Source organism: Apaloderma vittatum, unplaced genomic scaffold (assembly GCF_000703405.1).
Source record: "Apaloderma vittatum isolate BGI_N311 unplaced genomic scaffold, ASM70340v1 scaffold11100, whole genome shotgun sequence".
Lineage (NCBI taxonomy): Eukaryota > Metazoa > Chordata > Aves > Trogoniformes > Trogonidae > Apaloderma > Apaloderma vittatum.
Window position 1 is genome coordinate 87447 of NW_009695103.1, and position 14800 is coordinate 102246.

At 38.4% G+C, this 14800-nt stretch overlaps 1 protein-coding gene across 3 annotated transcripts in view; it reads right to left on the minus strand.

Moving 5' to 3' along the window:
* Window positions 1-234: 234 nt before the first annotated feature.
* The window catches only part of GABRG2 (gamma-aminobutyric acid (GABA) A receptor, gamma 2), a 43675-nt gene continuing 29109 nt past the window's right edge, over window positions 235-14800 (minus strand). The window contains exons 6-9 of one of the 3 annotated variants that reach the window (XM_009870008.1): window positions 6023-6175; window positions 4321-4526; window positions 2429-2452; window positions 235-970 (exon numbers count right to left, since the gene is read on the minus strand). In XM_009870008.1, coding sequence (XP_009868310.1) covers window positions 695-970; window positions 2429-2452; window positions 4321-4526; window positions 6023-6175 — 659 coding nt within the window. In that variant the 3' untranslated portion in view covers window positions 235-694. Of the gene's footprint in view, window positions 971-2428; window positions 2453-4318; window positions 4527-6022; window positions 6176-14800 lie in introns of all 3 variants that reach the window. The other 2 variants (XM_009870016.1, XM_009870024.1) reach the window with 2 other exon arrangements.

Sequence of the window (14800 nt, forward strand, 5' to 3'; positions counted from 1 at the left end):
CCACATTTCAATTACAATAGCACATCCAGAGACACAAAATAAAAGACAAAACTTCATGGTACCTTTGTTTCATTTATTTTGGCCCCCAAAAGATGCATGCACTAGACTTCATGTACTACAAGGTATTGAAATATTTACAGCATTGTACATGTGCTCTTAAAGGGATGGCAAAGGGAAAGGTCTATTTTTATCTTGGTGGGAGTAGAGGTTAACTTTCCTAGCTTAGTAATACCTATTCCACGTGAGAGATGACTCTTCCAAAACGAAAAGCTCGCAGAGAATAAAGCTATAGCGTAATTATAGCCAATGTTAACAAAAGGTACAGCACTTCACCTGGGAATTCTCCTCGCTCTCACTCCTACGTGGAATAGCAGTGCCGACTGTTAAGGGATGTTGCCGTGCTGCCCTTGCCCTGTCTGCTCTGTTTCTCTCTATTCCGGCAGGTATAGCTGTGTAGTACCTGTTTACGTAAGTTTTGTTTCAAAGTATTTTGGCATGTTTGAATGGACGTTTAATTCACAACAACCTGATGGCAGTTCTCGGACGAATGATGTGATGGATATTTAGGGGGGTTATGGCACTACAGAATTCGGACCACTGTAAAGCGTGTCGCCAATACTTCAAGTGGACTTAGGAAACCATCTCTCTAAGAAATCCAATGAGTAAGGCTCATATCACTGCTTTCCTTTTGCTTTTAAAGGTAAAGATATGATACCCAATACACCAGGTTAAACAAACAGAAGGCAGTTGGGAAGAAGATGCGAGCGTAGGAGTCCATTTTGGCAATGCGGATGTGTATCCTTCCGTGCCGCCAGGCTCCCGTTCGACAATCCTCAAAGCAGCAAAAAAAACTGGCACAGTCCTTGCCGTCAAGACACTCGTATCCATATTCTTCATCCCTTTCTTGGAGGTGTGTAGCGTTGTTCATTTGAATGGTAGCTGATCGAGGGCGGATGTCGATTGTCGGTGCCTAGGGTGGAGTGGCAAAACAAAAAAAAATAAAAAAGAGAAAAGATGGCAGGAGGGAGAGATTCTGTTATTATCACCAGACCAACAGGGAGGGGAGAGAGATTAACAGGCAACATGGGAATGACAGTTGTGCGGGGTGCGGAGGATTTCTAGTGGCAATATTACCGTCAACTTATTAAAATCTCTTGCGTCATACACTGCAACTTCACGGGAAAGCGGCACAAATTAATATTAGTGGCTGTGGACAACCAGCTTGAAAGCCAAACTAAGTAAACATTGGAGGTTAAAGGAAACATTCAGGAATGTAACTTATCGTATTCTGAATTTTGGTGCTTTGTATTGTACATAGCCCTTTGCTACCTGAAGGTAGTCTGTGTACTGCACATGGAAGGAATTCCATGAGTTGGAAATGCAGGATTTTAATATAGGGTTGGTTCATGTTGAGAGAGCAACCAATATATATCCAGGGAAAAAAGACAAAAAATATGGCCTTTTGAATAAAGTTAAAAGAATCTCTGTAAGATTCCCCAGTTGTTTGAATTATATTCAGTTCACCCTCTGCTAATGTTCAGCAGCTAGAAGGTTCAACATGTTCCAAATTTTGTATAGCAGCTGTACATGTATATACATATATATATATATTGAATGAATTGAGCCAATTAAGCATTTAAAACACATTTGAGCACTTGGCAAAGAGTGGGATGACAGGCATTGAAATTTTCTACTGATAGTTATTGGGGTAAGATAACAACAATTCAGTTCTGTAAGTGTGGGTATCGGTTGCGGTTTTTTGTGGTATGAAATCTCTGCATTTCTGGATAAATATAAGGTTTAGATGGGGAACACGGCTAGATATTTTTGCTAATTTGCTAAGAGTGTGTTCATCCAGTGACAGCATTAAAAATGTATGTGCATCTTAAACCCTTTCAAAACTCTGACATTTTGCATAAGGGTTGTTCCTTACGCATAATTAATGATTGCGTAATTAAGGACGACATTGAATTTTGTTCAGGTCAACATCAGACCAGATTTGGTTTTGTAACTTGGAGTTAAATCACAAAGGTTAAGAAGTTAGGGTCAGAGTTGAGTTCTAAAAGGGTGTACTCCAGGTTTTTGGCGTAGCTGGTGCTATTGGATCCCATGGCAAATTGAGAGAGGGAGGAGCAGAAAAGTTTTAACATGAAACTCTCTTAATTGATGCGATCCAATAATGTTGGTTACTCTTGAACTTAGGTTTAAGTTCACGACTGTAGTGAATTGGTATTTGGGCTGCTGAATCAACTCTACAAATAGTTTAGAGATACACAACCATTCTACTTAATTAGGAGGTTACCTCGAGTAGAATGCTTAGATGTCTCATTTAAAAATAAACAACAACAGAACACCACCCTCCTATAAACTCTAATAGTTAAATTCAGCAGTCGCATGCAGTGAATTTCCATTCCAAAAAGCATTATACCTTGAAGGAAAACATCCGAAGAAGCTTTCATTTTGTAGACAGAAAAGAGAATCAGAGGGTTTGGGTTTAAATTAAAGAAAGAAAGGAAAGAAAGAGACAAAAATAATGTAAATTAAAAATATGTTTCTAAAACACAGTAAGTCTAAAAGAACTGAATTTATAGAAAGGCTGGGATAATAGCAATTTAAACAAGTAAACGTAATATAAAACCCACACATTTTTGACTCATTGCTGTCTTGTACCTACATCTGGGTCAAAGACATAAGATATCAAACTCTGTTTAGATCTTCTCACTTTCCTAGGGAATTCCATTCTTTTATGTTTCGAAAGAGACCGTTCATAGTTTCTAAAAGCACTGCTTGGAAAAAAATTCTCTTTACCTGCAGCCTGGGTCCTGAACGCTCTACTTCTGGGTGGTTTAGACTCGGTGGTTGGGATCCGGGCAATCCCTTACAGTTCTCTTTGTCTCCAAATGCTCACAGATGTGTAATGTAAAGAACAAGTAACCTGCTTCTTATGGACATCTCTACGGTAACTAAATTTGAGGTAATGAATCGTTACTTCTTTAACTGTCTGTGAAAGACATGTGCACACAACCAGCCTTTTATTTTTTATTTTTATTTTTTATTTTTGCCTCAGACAGGCCTCCAGAAGTGCCTTTTTTTACCAATAGGCAGGCCTACGGTCAAATCCAACTTTAGCATACATAGAGTTAGGTGAGAATTCTTCATCTTACCGATGTTTCTTCTGTCTGTTTATCCACTGCAGAGTACATCTCTTTTATTTTATTTAGAATCTACTTCTCAGTGGCTTTTCAAATTAAAATTACAGCAATAATGTGTAAAAAAAGATCATTTAATTACTATTTTTTTCCATATTATTCTTGTGTTGCATGTTATAACTTAGAGAGAGTATCTTCAAAAGTCCTTGAAGATTTTATCAGAGCAAGTCCAAGTGACTTCATTGTTTCTTAGATGCCTGAAATGGACATGAAAATACTCTCTGCTAAGGTAAACCACTCGTTCTTTGCATTTGGGAGTTTTTCGTAGATGATTAGGCTACTTTTCCCTCAGGGTTTTTACACTAATTATTTTCACCTCGGAGAGTCTAGATGACAGACTTTTCAGCTCACTTGCAAAATGGCAAGGAGAAATCTGTCCTGGACAAAAAATAAGCAACAATCTTTTTTCCCATCTGGGCAAATGCCATACCCCTACTGAGGGTATTTCCAGGATTATTTTTTTTAATTGTAGCTATCTTTTTTTTTTTTAATTATTATTATTGTGTAACATGCCTCCATGAGTAACTTTGTAAACTGCTAGGCAAATCACTTTCTAAGGGAGAGAAGCAGATAAAGGAGGTGAGGACCAGGAGAAAAAGAAGACAAGGAAACAATGAGAAGGGAAGAGATGCTTAAGGGGGAATTAGAAAAAGTACACTCCCTAGTTTGAATAGAAGAGTTTAACTTGTAGCCCTGGTAATAAGAAAAGCAGGGTCATGTCAATAATACCGAGAATAAGTTAATTGCAGAGAGCATTGTTAGAGCTAAGACAGAGAAACTAACAGTTCTTCCATAAAGGTCACAGCAAGAGCTCTGTCTATAACATAAATAATGGGTTTGGTGATAGTTGTGATTTGCAGAATGCTTTGGTTAAAAATGCTTTGGTTAAAAAGGTCCTTATTCTAAGGAATTAGTTTCTCTGTCATCCAGACAACTGTAATATATGATCTTGTCATTCTCAAGGTGAATGTTTGCATTCCTATTAATACAGAGGAAAAGTATATATGCAATAGCGAAGTCTGAAAAGAAAGTACAAGGATAGAGAGAGATTTAAGTACTCTCTCAGAAAAGCCACTTGAATTTTAGACCTTGCTGGTAAAAAGATACATACTGGATTTTTCTTCTTTTTGTCTTTATCCTTGCTTGGCTTTCTGTTGCTGACAAAGTAGTGCAAAGTCCCGTATTCCACCAGTGCAGAGAAAACAAAAATAAAGCATACTGACACAAAAAGATCCATCGCTGTCACGTAGGAGACTTTGGGAAGAGATTTACGAGCAATTGTACTTAGGGTGGTCATTGTCAGGACAGTGGTAATACCTGCACAGAAAGCAACAGAATTGGTGTTACTTCGAGTAACAAACTGATCTTGCCGGTTCTCTCTAGTTTTGGAGTTCAAACATACACAAAGATCCTAGCAGTGAAAGGTGGATTCAACGAGAGCTTCGAGGATTAAACATTTTTGCACGGTCACTGCAAGTGCTGCTCTGCAGAATACTTTTGGTTAGATGGTTTCTGATTCTAAGAAATCTAACTTCGGGGTTTTTGTAGTTCTGGAGTTCTTCTCTGGGGCCTTTATTTGGAATTGAGGAATTTAGTTTTAGGGTTTGTGTGCTCAGACACTTGGAGCTAGAGAGAACTCGTGTAACAGTGAGAAAATCACACTAGAGAACAAAGATCTCTTTACATTCTTCAGAGTAACCTCAAGACCAATCGCAAACTTTTTGTGCTGTTGGGTTAACTTTTGCTTATTTTTAGTTACAGGGTCAGTCAGAGACAGGTTTGCAGCCATGACATGAGGTAGATATTCACGAAAACTCTTAAGAAAACATGTAATGCAGTAGGAACTTCAGGACAAGATGTGTCGATTTTCACATGTGCTGTGTAAAGAGGTAGAACTGTTTGCTTTCTCCTGCCTAAATCCCTTCTAGTTGTGTATAAAATGATCTGCTACTTGTTTTTGAAGGGCACTGGTCCTCTCTTCCTGTGTTTCTTTCAAGGCAATTCTGCAGTGAAAAAGCTGCTCATCCCTCATTTTGCACTCCAGCACTCTGAGCTCTAGTTCTGTGAAGAACTGAAAATGAAGAGGGAAAAAACCCAAATGATTCCCACTTGTGTGGGTTTAATGCAAAAGCCGAAAATGGGTTGTACTTTCTCTAGCTGGCTCTTTCTCCTTTGCTAATTCTTACAGCTATCACTGCTTTGCACAAGCAAGATTAATTCGATCTCTTTGTGGAACAGTTGCCAAATGTGTAGAAATTGCTAATTCTGATTAATTTGCGTGACAAGTTTTCATGTATAAGATTTTAGATGCAACCGAATTCAGTTGGTTTGGTAGGCTGAAGCCTACATTTGGATGTTGGTCCCTAAAGTAGAATTCAGGATACTACATTCTCTCCTTTTTACCGTTACGGCACAAGGACAGCTGAAAAGATTGATTCCTTCTTGCTATTTATTTCATTTGTATTGCTAGTCGTCATGATATGCAAGTAGAGCAAACAAAGCTAAAGCCATCCTTGCCTCTAATCCAACAATGCTCTCCATCCTCCTGATGTATTTAAAAAACGCTGCTGTCGTCAGAAAAGACGTGGAAGTTTTTGTTGTAGGCAATCTACAACACTCAGAGTTAGGATCTGATGCAGCAAAAAGAGATGCAAATATATGTTTTAGGCTGTGTTATTCTTTGGAAATAACTACATCCCTCTCAACATGGAGAGCTCTTATCTCTTCTCTTACATTTACAAACTGGTGGTGCTCAGAGATGTCAATTAAACATCATAATCCTTGAATAAAAACAAGAACTAAAACCAACTCACCCAGTGATGTTCTGGCTGGAACTGCATCCTTATTAATCCAGAAAGAGACCCAGGACAACACAACGATAAGTGTGCAGGGAATGTAGGTCTGAATGGTGAAATAACCCATTCTCCTGCTTAGGTTGAAGAAAACAGACATGACTACATAGTCTCCTGTAAAATAAAATCATAGTGAGATATTACATTAAAAACTGAACTTAACATTTCTTTATAACAGCTAGGGTTTTCTTATTCTGTGTCTGGGTTGTGTATGTGTTAAACTAAGTCACCAAATATACCGCTGGCAAGTACATGCATCTGTCGTCTTCAACACCGGCGCAGCTCGAGAACCAGTGGAGTTTCCACTCCAAGAAAATCAGCCGTCTTGCAGGTTCACCTAGAGAACTTTTACTGGGAGATTTCAAGAGTAACCTCCCTTGCAGGGCAGGCTTCTTTCTACCCGTGTCATTCCTCCGAACTGGCCTGTGCCTGGCACAGTCCTCCCTGAGCAGCGCTGGTGCTGGCCCAGCAAAGCCCCATCACCCCGTTGTCCCTGTTAGCGTGCTCTCAGCTCCGCACTCCGATAACGCGTGCTCTCAAATGTACTTTCTCAATTATTCATGTTCTCAACTATTCTTCAGGGCTAGGCTGTGTCAATAATTAATTTTTTATTGGCCTGCAGATCTTCTGTTGTATTATCTCCTCTAAAACGATTTGAACCCAAGTGTCTTAAGTGCCTCAGAAAGCCAGGCTGTGTGTTACTCTGGTGTGCATAATGCAGAATTCCCATTCGATAGTCCTGTGATTCTTTTTCCAGTTGTTTGTCCCCTCTCAAACTATTAAGTAAATTCCGTCTGGATTCAGGAATACAGAAAAGTTTCAGGTTTTGATGTATTTTTTCTAAACTAAAAAGCCCTACTTCTCGTCTTTACTTCAGATTAAAGCGCTCGTGGGAAATCGTGGTTGCAAAAGAAATGCAGAAGCCCAGACTGCAAAGGGCTTCATTGCGATTCAGTGAAATGCAGTCCAGAGAAGTCTTCAAGTGAAACAGAATGGCTTTTGCAAATGTAGAGGGGATAGTTTTCCTGGGTTATCAAAGAGACTCTGTGGCTAATGCTTATTCTGCTTAGATCGGTACCTTTAGTTAACATTGAGTTCTCTGTTTTCAGGCATAACTAAACTTTTAATTTCCCCCAGAATAATCCTTTTGAACCTGTTCACAGAAGAAACTTCAGAGATCACTTTTCTGCTGGTGCATCTTTGTTATATTTTTTTTTTTCCGATGTAAATCCCAGGGATTGACTGGTTTTATTTTAATTATAACTAACCAGAAAACTTAAAAACCAATTTATACATGTGTCGTTTACAAGGAGATATGGCTGAATATGAGCACCCAGTCTGATTATCCCCTTAATTCACAGATAAGTTTGAATTATATGTGTATGACTTCCTGTACTAAAACCCCAAAGCAAACAAACAAAAAACCAACCAAAAAAGCTACCACGGATCAGGAGCACTGTGAAACAGAAACCGTGAAATGACAGCATAACTCATTCTTCATCACTCCAGATCAGGTATTAACTTCCAGAGCAGTGATTATTTTTGTCAATTTTGGGAATTAACTTTTGTTTGTTCGCCTTCATATATGCTATTAATAGCATTGTTATTTCAATATTGGATTTCTTGTCCCCTGCTGTGCTATGGTAGGGATAACTTTAAGCAGTAGCTGTATTACTTCCCATGCAAACAGTTTTAAGGAGAGGCTGTTTTCATTCTCAGTTTTATTATATTGCTTTAATGAGACAAAATTACCGGAAGAAAGAGGTGAAATATAAACCTGAACATAAATGAGAACATACAAAAGTCAAAAAATTAGCTCAGAATTAGAGTTTGAAAATCAGATATTTTCTTTCTGTTCTTGCTTCTTTTTCTGAAGCTGCAACTGCTGTAGACTGTTGAAGTAAACAGGTATATTGGGTCCTGGGTAACTACTTTCTTCATGGTTTTTTGTCCTGTACTTGGGCAGATCTTCTTGCCCAGCTATTGTGCTAGGTCTAGCACTCTTGCCTTGTAGGATCTTTTATTCAAAAGAACAGGAAATATCTGAATCTACTACACAAGCCAGCACTTTCTTACAGGTATTAGAGACAGTTCAAAACTCAGCACCTGTGCTGAGAAAAGGTAAATCCAGATGACCTAGACCAAGGCATGCTGCAAAGACTTTGTGCGTCAGCCTTATTTGTTAACAACATATGCGCTCCTTCTGTTTTTTGGACTGGTTGCATATACATTGTTTTATCACATTTTTTCTAGAAAGCTTGATGATGATCATCTGATCTCCATGGAGGCTTGCTTGAATTTTTCCCTTAACGCAATGCGTGATTTTATACACAGTAAGCTATTACAATAGTATTTTCTACAGTACTTTATGCATTACTTTGAAATAAAAGTATTTTTTTTTGTTTGAAATGGAGTGCATAAGAGCTTTTAAAATGTTAACTAGCTTGTAAGGGCTTCAGTCCATTCAACAGCAATGAGCTATTACTTTGAATTTGCTGTCATCTCTAAGATAGCACCGTCCAGTCGCAGAGCATTTGCTACACAGCCTGGAGACAGCTCGGGGTTGGAAGTGTTTTATATCTGATTGGTTGAACACAATTCCTTCTTTCTTTTTTTTTTTTTCAATACAGAAATGCTTAACCAATATGTTTAGAAATCCCCTATCTCTGTTAACAGTTTCCAAAAAGTTCAGAAGTGATGCAATTATTCTACATTTTGTTTAACGCTCACAAATGTTATTGCACCGTCCTTCATGCAGTGACTTTCTTTCCTCATGGATATACGTGGCAAAAAACATCCCAAGCACCCCAGAATTACAATCCTAGGAAACACTGTAACACCCCCTCATATTTATAGAAAAAGTCCACAGAATTACTCTAACAGATCCTATTTCTTGTGCCTTGTAGAACTGGAAACACTGTATTGAAAGCTCAAGGAAATAAGACATCATATGTATTTTATATGGGCTTTAAAGTTTTTACTAATGGAGAAGTTAAATTGGAGGAGGTAAAAGTTTCAATGACAGCTATAATTTTCCAGGCAGTGTGGAGATGACTAGTCTGTGGAATCATTCGAGTATGCATAAATTCTTTTAAATGACATGTTGTTTGCTAATCCGAAAGCCTGCTGGTGCTGCAGGCACTGTTGTGTCATGGAGTAAATTCCACTCTTTCAGAGAATCTTCCTAACGAAGGGAATAATATTAATGCCACAAAGGTGCGCTCGCTTTATTTCTTACCGTGCTTGCTTGGGATTTTGAGAAACGGGATGTACTGATGATTTTGTTTCGAGGTAGGAGTAAGAATAACAAAGCTAAGTAAGGAAATGCCAAGAGAAGGCAGGCCAATAATTCTTGAATGTATTGAACATCTCTTCTGGCCCTGAAGTCATATGGACAATTGTAACCTAACCATGAAGGAAAACGAGACGAAGTGCTGGGATGCTTCAGAGAGAGCATCTTACTGGGGTTGCCTAGTTCACGTGAGCGATGTTGGAATGGTGTAACTGCAGGCTGCCTGTGGTTGTGAATGAGAAAAGTTCTCTGAGCATGTTAATTAATGCAGGGCCAAAGATGTGTGATTTGGGGCGCGGTATCAGTTGTCATAACAGGTACATCAAAAATGTAAAATGCAGTATGTCCGCTGTGGAACATGGGCTTGATATTGCTTTGCTTTAATCACACGTTTCCTGATGGAATCTTGCCCCAGCCCTGTTTTTATCCACATCTGGTTTTTTCTGACTTTATTCATGGGCTTCTCTGTTCTTCAGCTGGAACCACTTTAAATATTCTCTGTTATTTTCAGATTATCTCTTTGCCTGAGGTGCTTTTTCACTCCCGGTGTGATGCCTGCATAAAGCTGTCAAACTAAGACATTATTTTAGTAAAAAATGTCCAGACTTGATCCTTAGCGCAGTGTCATTCATTAGCCCTCACTTGGCAAATTGATAATCTTTTCATTATTACTTCATCCTCTTCCCCTGAGCTCTGGCTCTTGTTTATCCAATATTGTCTACTGCAGCAAGAAAGCTTCTCAGGCTGCCAGATTGCTGTTTGGAGGGCTAATATACTTTTGGATTTTTCTAGAAATGTAATGCAACCTGAAGTATCTTTGTAAGACAACATACTAAGTACTTAACATTTGGCACCTTAATTAGATGATTTTGGATTAGCCTTTCAACAGAGGCCCTACTATCCTGCCACCCACTCTAAGGGATACATAGCTGCTGCACATGTCTAGAAAATAATACCTAGATAACTTTCAATTTTTAAAGAAATACAAAATTTGCCTGGACAAAAATAATCTTATTACATTGAAGAGCATGATAAATCATTCTTAATGTATTTAGACCTCATCTCTCTCTGTATGAATATATATTTCTCCTATTCTTCTGTATTCATCTGTGTTTGTGTATCTAGATAGACGTGGTCATCTTTGTCTGAAGATACCAATAACCAGTTAATCAGTTTCTTCAGTGACATATTTAAATCAGAACGTAGTCCCTTGGGAAAATGCTATCCAGGTCATATTCAGCCTTATGTATAAATGCTCGTATCATGCTTTTTACAAATGCATATTCCTGCCAAACATGTTTGGAAGATCACGAGATGCAGGGCAAGGTTCTGATTAGAGCCCACAGCATCTTCATACTGCTACTCTGAAGGGGAAGCTGATGACTTGAGGATCTCACAGGTCTTTCCCACCCTCGACAATTCTGTGATTCCTCTTGGTGACAATAATCCCTGCTGCGTGCAGGGCAAGTGCATGGGCCTTTGGTCACTTCTAGAGTAGGAGGCATTTCAAAAAGGACCTGCACACCATCAGTACCCAGCAATGGAGACCTTAGTAAGCCTTTACGGAAGGGGTTTTTTTTCTAGTGGTCCTGTGCCATCCTAATTTGCACAGACTCCAAGGGGAGTCTACGTGACCATTGGGAAGCTCCTCCTACCACGCTCCCGTGCGATACCGTAATTTCCACACCAGGATTCAGGCTCTGTTCGACAGCAGGGAAAGTGAACTCCTGGTCTGAGGAACCATCTGTGCCTACGTCCTGGCCTAAGTCCCAAAGGTTCAATAGAAGGAATTAGTTGTGCCGGGAAGCATGGCTGGGGGGAATGTACCCTGCACTTAACTGGTTTAATCAGCACAGTGGGTGTGATCCTTCATTGCTTCCTGGATGTGGAATCATATAAATGTTATACCTGTGTGAAGTGAATGGGAAATTATACCCATTAGTACTCTCTTTATGCGTGTTTAAGTGACTGTGCAAAGTGTAAGGTACTGGGGAAACAAGCCTCTAATTTGTACTTAGAAGTGATTTGGAAGTTAGGACAAATGCTGGAGAGAAGAACAGCTTTCTAACATCACAGGAAACTGGTGTCTTAATTATAGTTCAGGTAGCAACACTTAACAGCTGAGATCGTCTCGCTATTGTAGGATACTGATTTTTGTTCCTTAAAACAGTGCTAGATTTAAATTATTTAAAGAACTGCAGAAGAACTTCAAAAATTACGGGTTGGCCAGCTGGTCAAGTTATTTGTGAGCATTGTTTGAGTTCGTTCTCACAGAGGGTTTTGGAGTGGAGAAAATTCCGCCTTTGATTTCTGTTAAATGTATGGAGTTTGGAACTTGGATATCCAACTTTGTGACATGCTGGCCTTTTTTAAATGTTGGCGGTTTTGTGAAGCTCATGGCTAAGTTAAAAGTCTTGGAAAACAGTTGCTGTGTGCGTAGGCATGTGTTCATAGATATGTTTTTCGAGAGTTTGTAAGACTATATTAGTCTTTATTAGTCTATATCGGACTTAATTAGCCTGTGTAACCTCTGTTTCTTACAAAGCTACGCACCACTGAAGGGCACAGAGATGGTTCTGTTCTTCTCAACATTTGTTTGTTCCATTACACAGTCCGCTCCCTAAAATCTCTAGAATTTCTGTGTGCTGAAGGCATACAGCACATGATCTCCTCACCTGAAGCTGGCCCCATGGTGCTAACACCACGGAGCTCTCCTCCCCCAGGAGCTGGATGTGTTCTATCCCAGGGTCTGAGCAGGATTTTCCTTGAGTATTGGATTACCTTAAATATTTTTGCCAGTGTTTAGTAGCGTGAAGATCAATGTGTGTTTTAGTAATCATGATAATGTTTATAATTTAGTGCATTTTATGCCCAAGATCTATAAATCTGTGGAGAAAATAAATTATATAAAGTATTGATGATGAATCAATAATTGGCAGAACACTACCGAGTTTTTTTAAAATTGAAGTTTTCCTTGATTAGATGGATTTGTGCTGATCAGAAAAAAAAAAATACAGATGAGTAATGAAAGAGCCAAAATCTCAAAAAAGACTGATCAAAGAACTAGCAACTGGGTTTAACGTGGGTCACTGTTCATACAATAACTAATAGGCCCAGTTTTATAAGCATGGCCAACAGCAAGACTCACCAGCTCTCCAGATTTCCGATGGGTTTTTCTCACCTAATTTTACACAGAAACCATACAGAAAAAACCTGATTTTTTAAAAATTGTTTAGAAAACCATATGAAAATATAGATAGAAATGGAAGCTTTTCTCAAAATTAACTCATATAAGCAAGTGCGTAAATAAATGACTGACTTTATCTGGGAAGCCCTATCTAGTTCGTCTTTCTGAATGGAGTACATAGGGAAAACAGCAAATAATAACAAAAAACGTCGTGCCACAGGAGGGCACTGTCACCTCAGAACAGAAATGAGAAACGATTGCATGTCTGCCAGTGGAAAACTTAATCTTAAAAATTCCTAATTATTCTCCCCATTGAACATTTATACAAACACTCAATTGGCAGAACTGACTTGTATGAGTCTATTAATAGAGGAGCACGTGTAAGAACTAAACCAAGTCTTGTATGAGAGTAATAGTACCAGATTAACATCACCTTTGTGCTACAAGTAATGAGTATAAACTGCATAAATTGTTAATGAAGAACAACTGTGGTGGCAAAATTTATCTTCTTTTCCTCATAAATAACTAATATATACATCCTTGTTCTCTCTCTCTTGTACTGTTAACATGGCCAACAGTCTCGTTTTCTGTTAGGCAAAGATCACAGCTAGCAGTATTATTTGATGTTTGGTTTTTTTTAAAGAATGGACAGGTAAATAGTAGTTTAATGGAAATTGTGTGTTTTCTTGGTTTCAGTCGTAGTACATGAAAATACCATTAAAATAGTAACACGTGATTTCTATAAATAACTCTTTTAAGGTAGGAGCTTTGTTGCAAGTTCATTATTGTCAGTACTCTAAGTAAGCTTTCACTCTGAATTAATCATATTGAGGGGAAAAAAAAAAGACGAAACCCCCAGACATGATAAATGTGGGGAAAAAAATCTAAAATATTTTAGTAGACCTGCAAAGTTCTAATCGTTGATTATTTTGTTTCTTGATGTACCCACACATAGAAGAAGATAATCCCAGACCCTCGGGGTTTATTGGCTAAGTCTGCAATATTCAGATTTCTAGAACAAATGAAAATATCTGTTACTTTTCTAGAGCCGGCATTATTGCATCTTGCTGTGTATTAGTTTGGTGCCTTTCATTTCTGGGCTAAATTTATGTACCCAAATCCTACCAATTTCAGATGAACTTCTAATTCTCTCTAGCTCTTAGAATGTCAAACTACTGGATGAGTACTGACTATAAAAATAATAGCAAGTGGGACCAAAGGGATTCTAAATTCTTTAGAAAAGGAGTCAGATTTGGTGCCATTTTTATAGATATTCTCTAATAGTAAATAATACCTAGTTGGTGTGCTTGTGGGGCATTGCTGGTAAAGCAACCAATTTCCTTCACATTGTGTGTCCTTCTTCCAATTCTGGAGCTCTAACCTAGGTTGAAAAAATCATGTAAATAGTTTAAGATTGGTGTATTTGTCCGGATGCATCTTCATTTGTCTTTTGTCCTCGTCTCTTTCCTTGCTTTGACGAGGTCTATATTTGGAATTCTGCTGGCATTCACTGTCTTGATGAGGGTACTAAGTCAGCCTGAAAATGCAGTTCAGGGAGATGTCTTGCATTGTTATAGTGGTATGAAGAAAGCACTATTTTTTCTAAACACACAATTTTCTGTGAGGGTTCAGATTTAACCTATTCAGATAACTCATAGAATCATAGAATTGTCAATGTTGGAAGGGACTTTAAAGATCATCTAGTTCCAAACCCCCTGCCATGGGCAGGGACATCCCCAACTACATCAGGTTGCTCAGATTTTTGGTGGTTTTTTCTTCTTCCAACAGATCAGAAAGTTCTTAAGTCTAGTTCAGTACTAATGAAATAGTACTTCTAAAATTGGTCGTTTATCACATGAAAAGATTTTACTAGTTCCTCCAGTGCAGTTGTTTTTACAAATATCAAAGGAAAATAATTTTGGCTGAAGTATTTGATCGTTGGTCATGTGACTGAATTTCCATAAAGACAGGCTAGAAGTTTGATCGTGGTGCTGATCATAGGCTGGTATTTATGAGATTATTTTTTTTTGGTACCCACAGCCAGAAATGAAAAGTCTGGGAAAAAGGCAAAATCAGAAAGAAGACTGTCCCCTAGATGTCCGACCATGAGACTTACTCATTATCTCATTCTTTGCCAAATGCCCTTTTCGTTGTTTCTGCCCTTCACTGGTTTTTGTTCTTTTATTCACTCATTTTCAGACTGCATGAGGGCCGGTTTCGAAAAATAATTAAGTCTCTTCCCTTTCAAAAATACTCTACA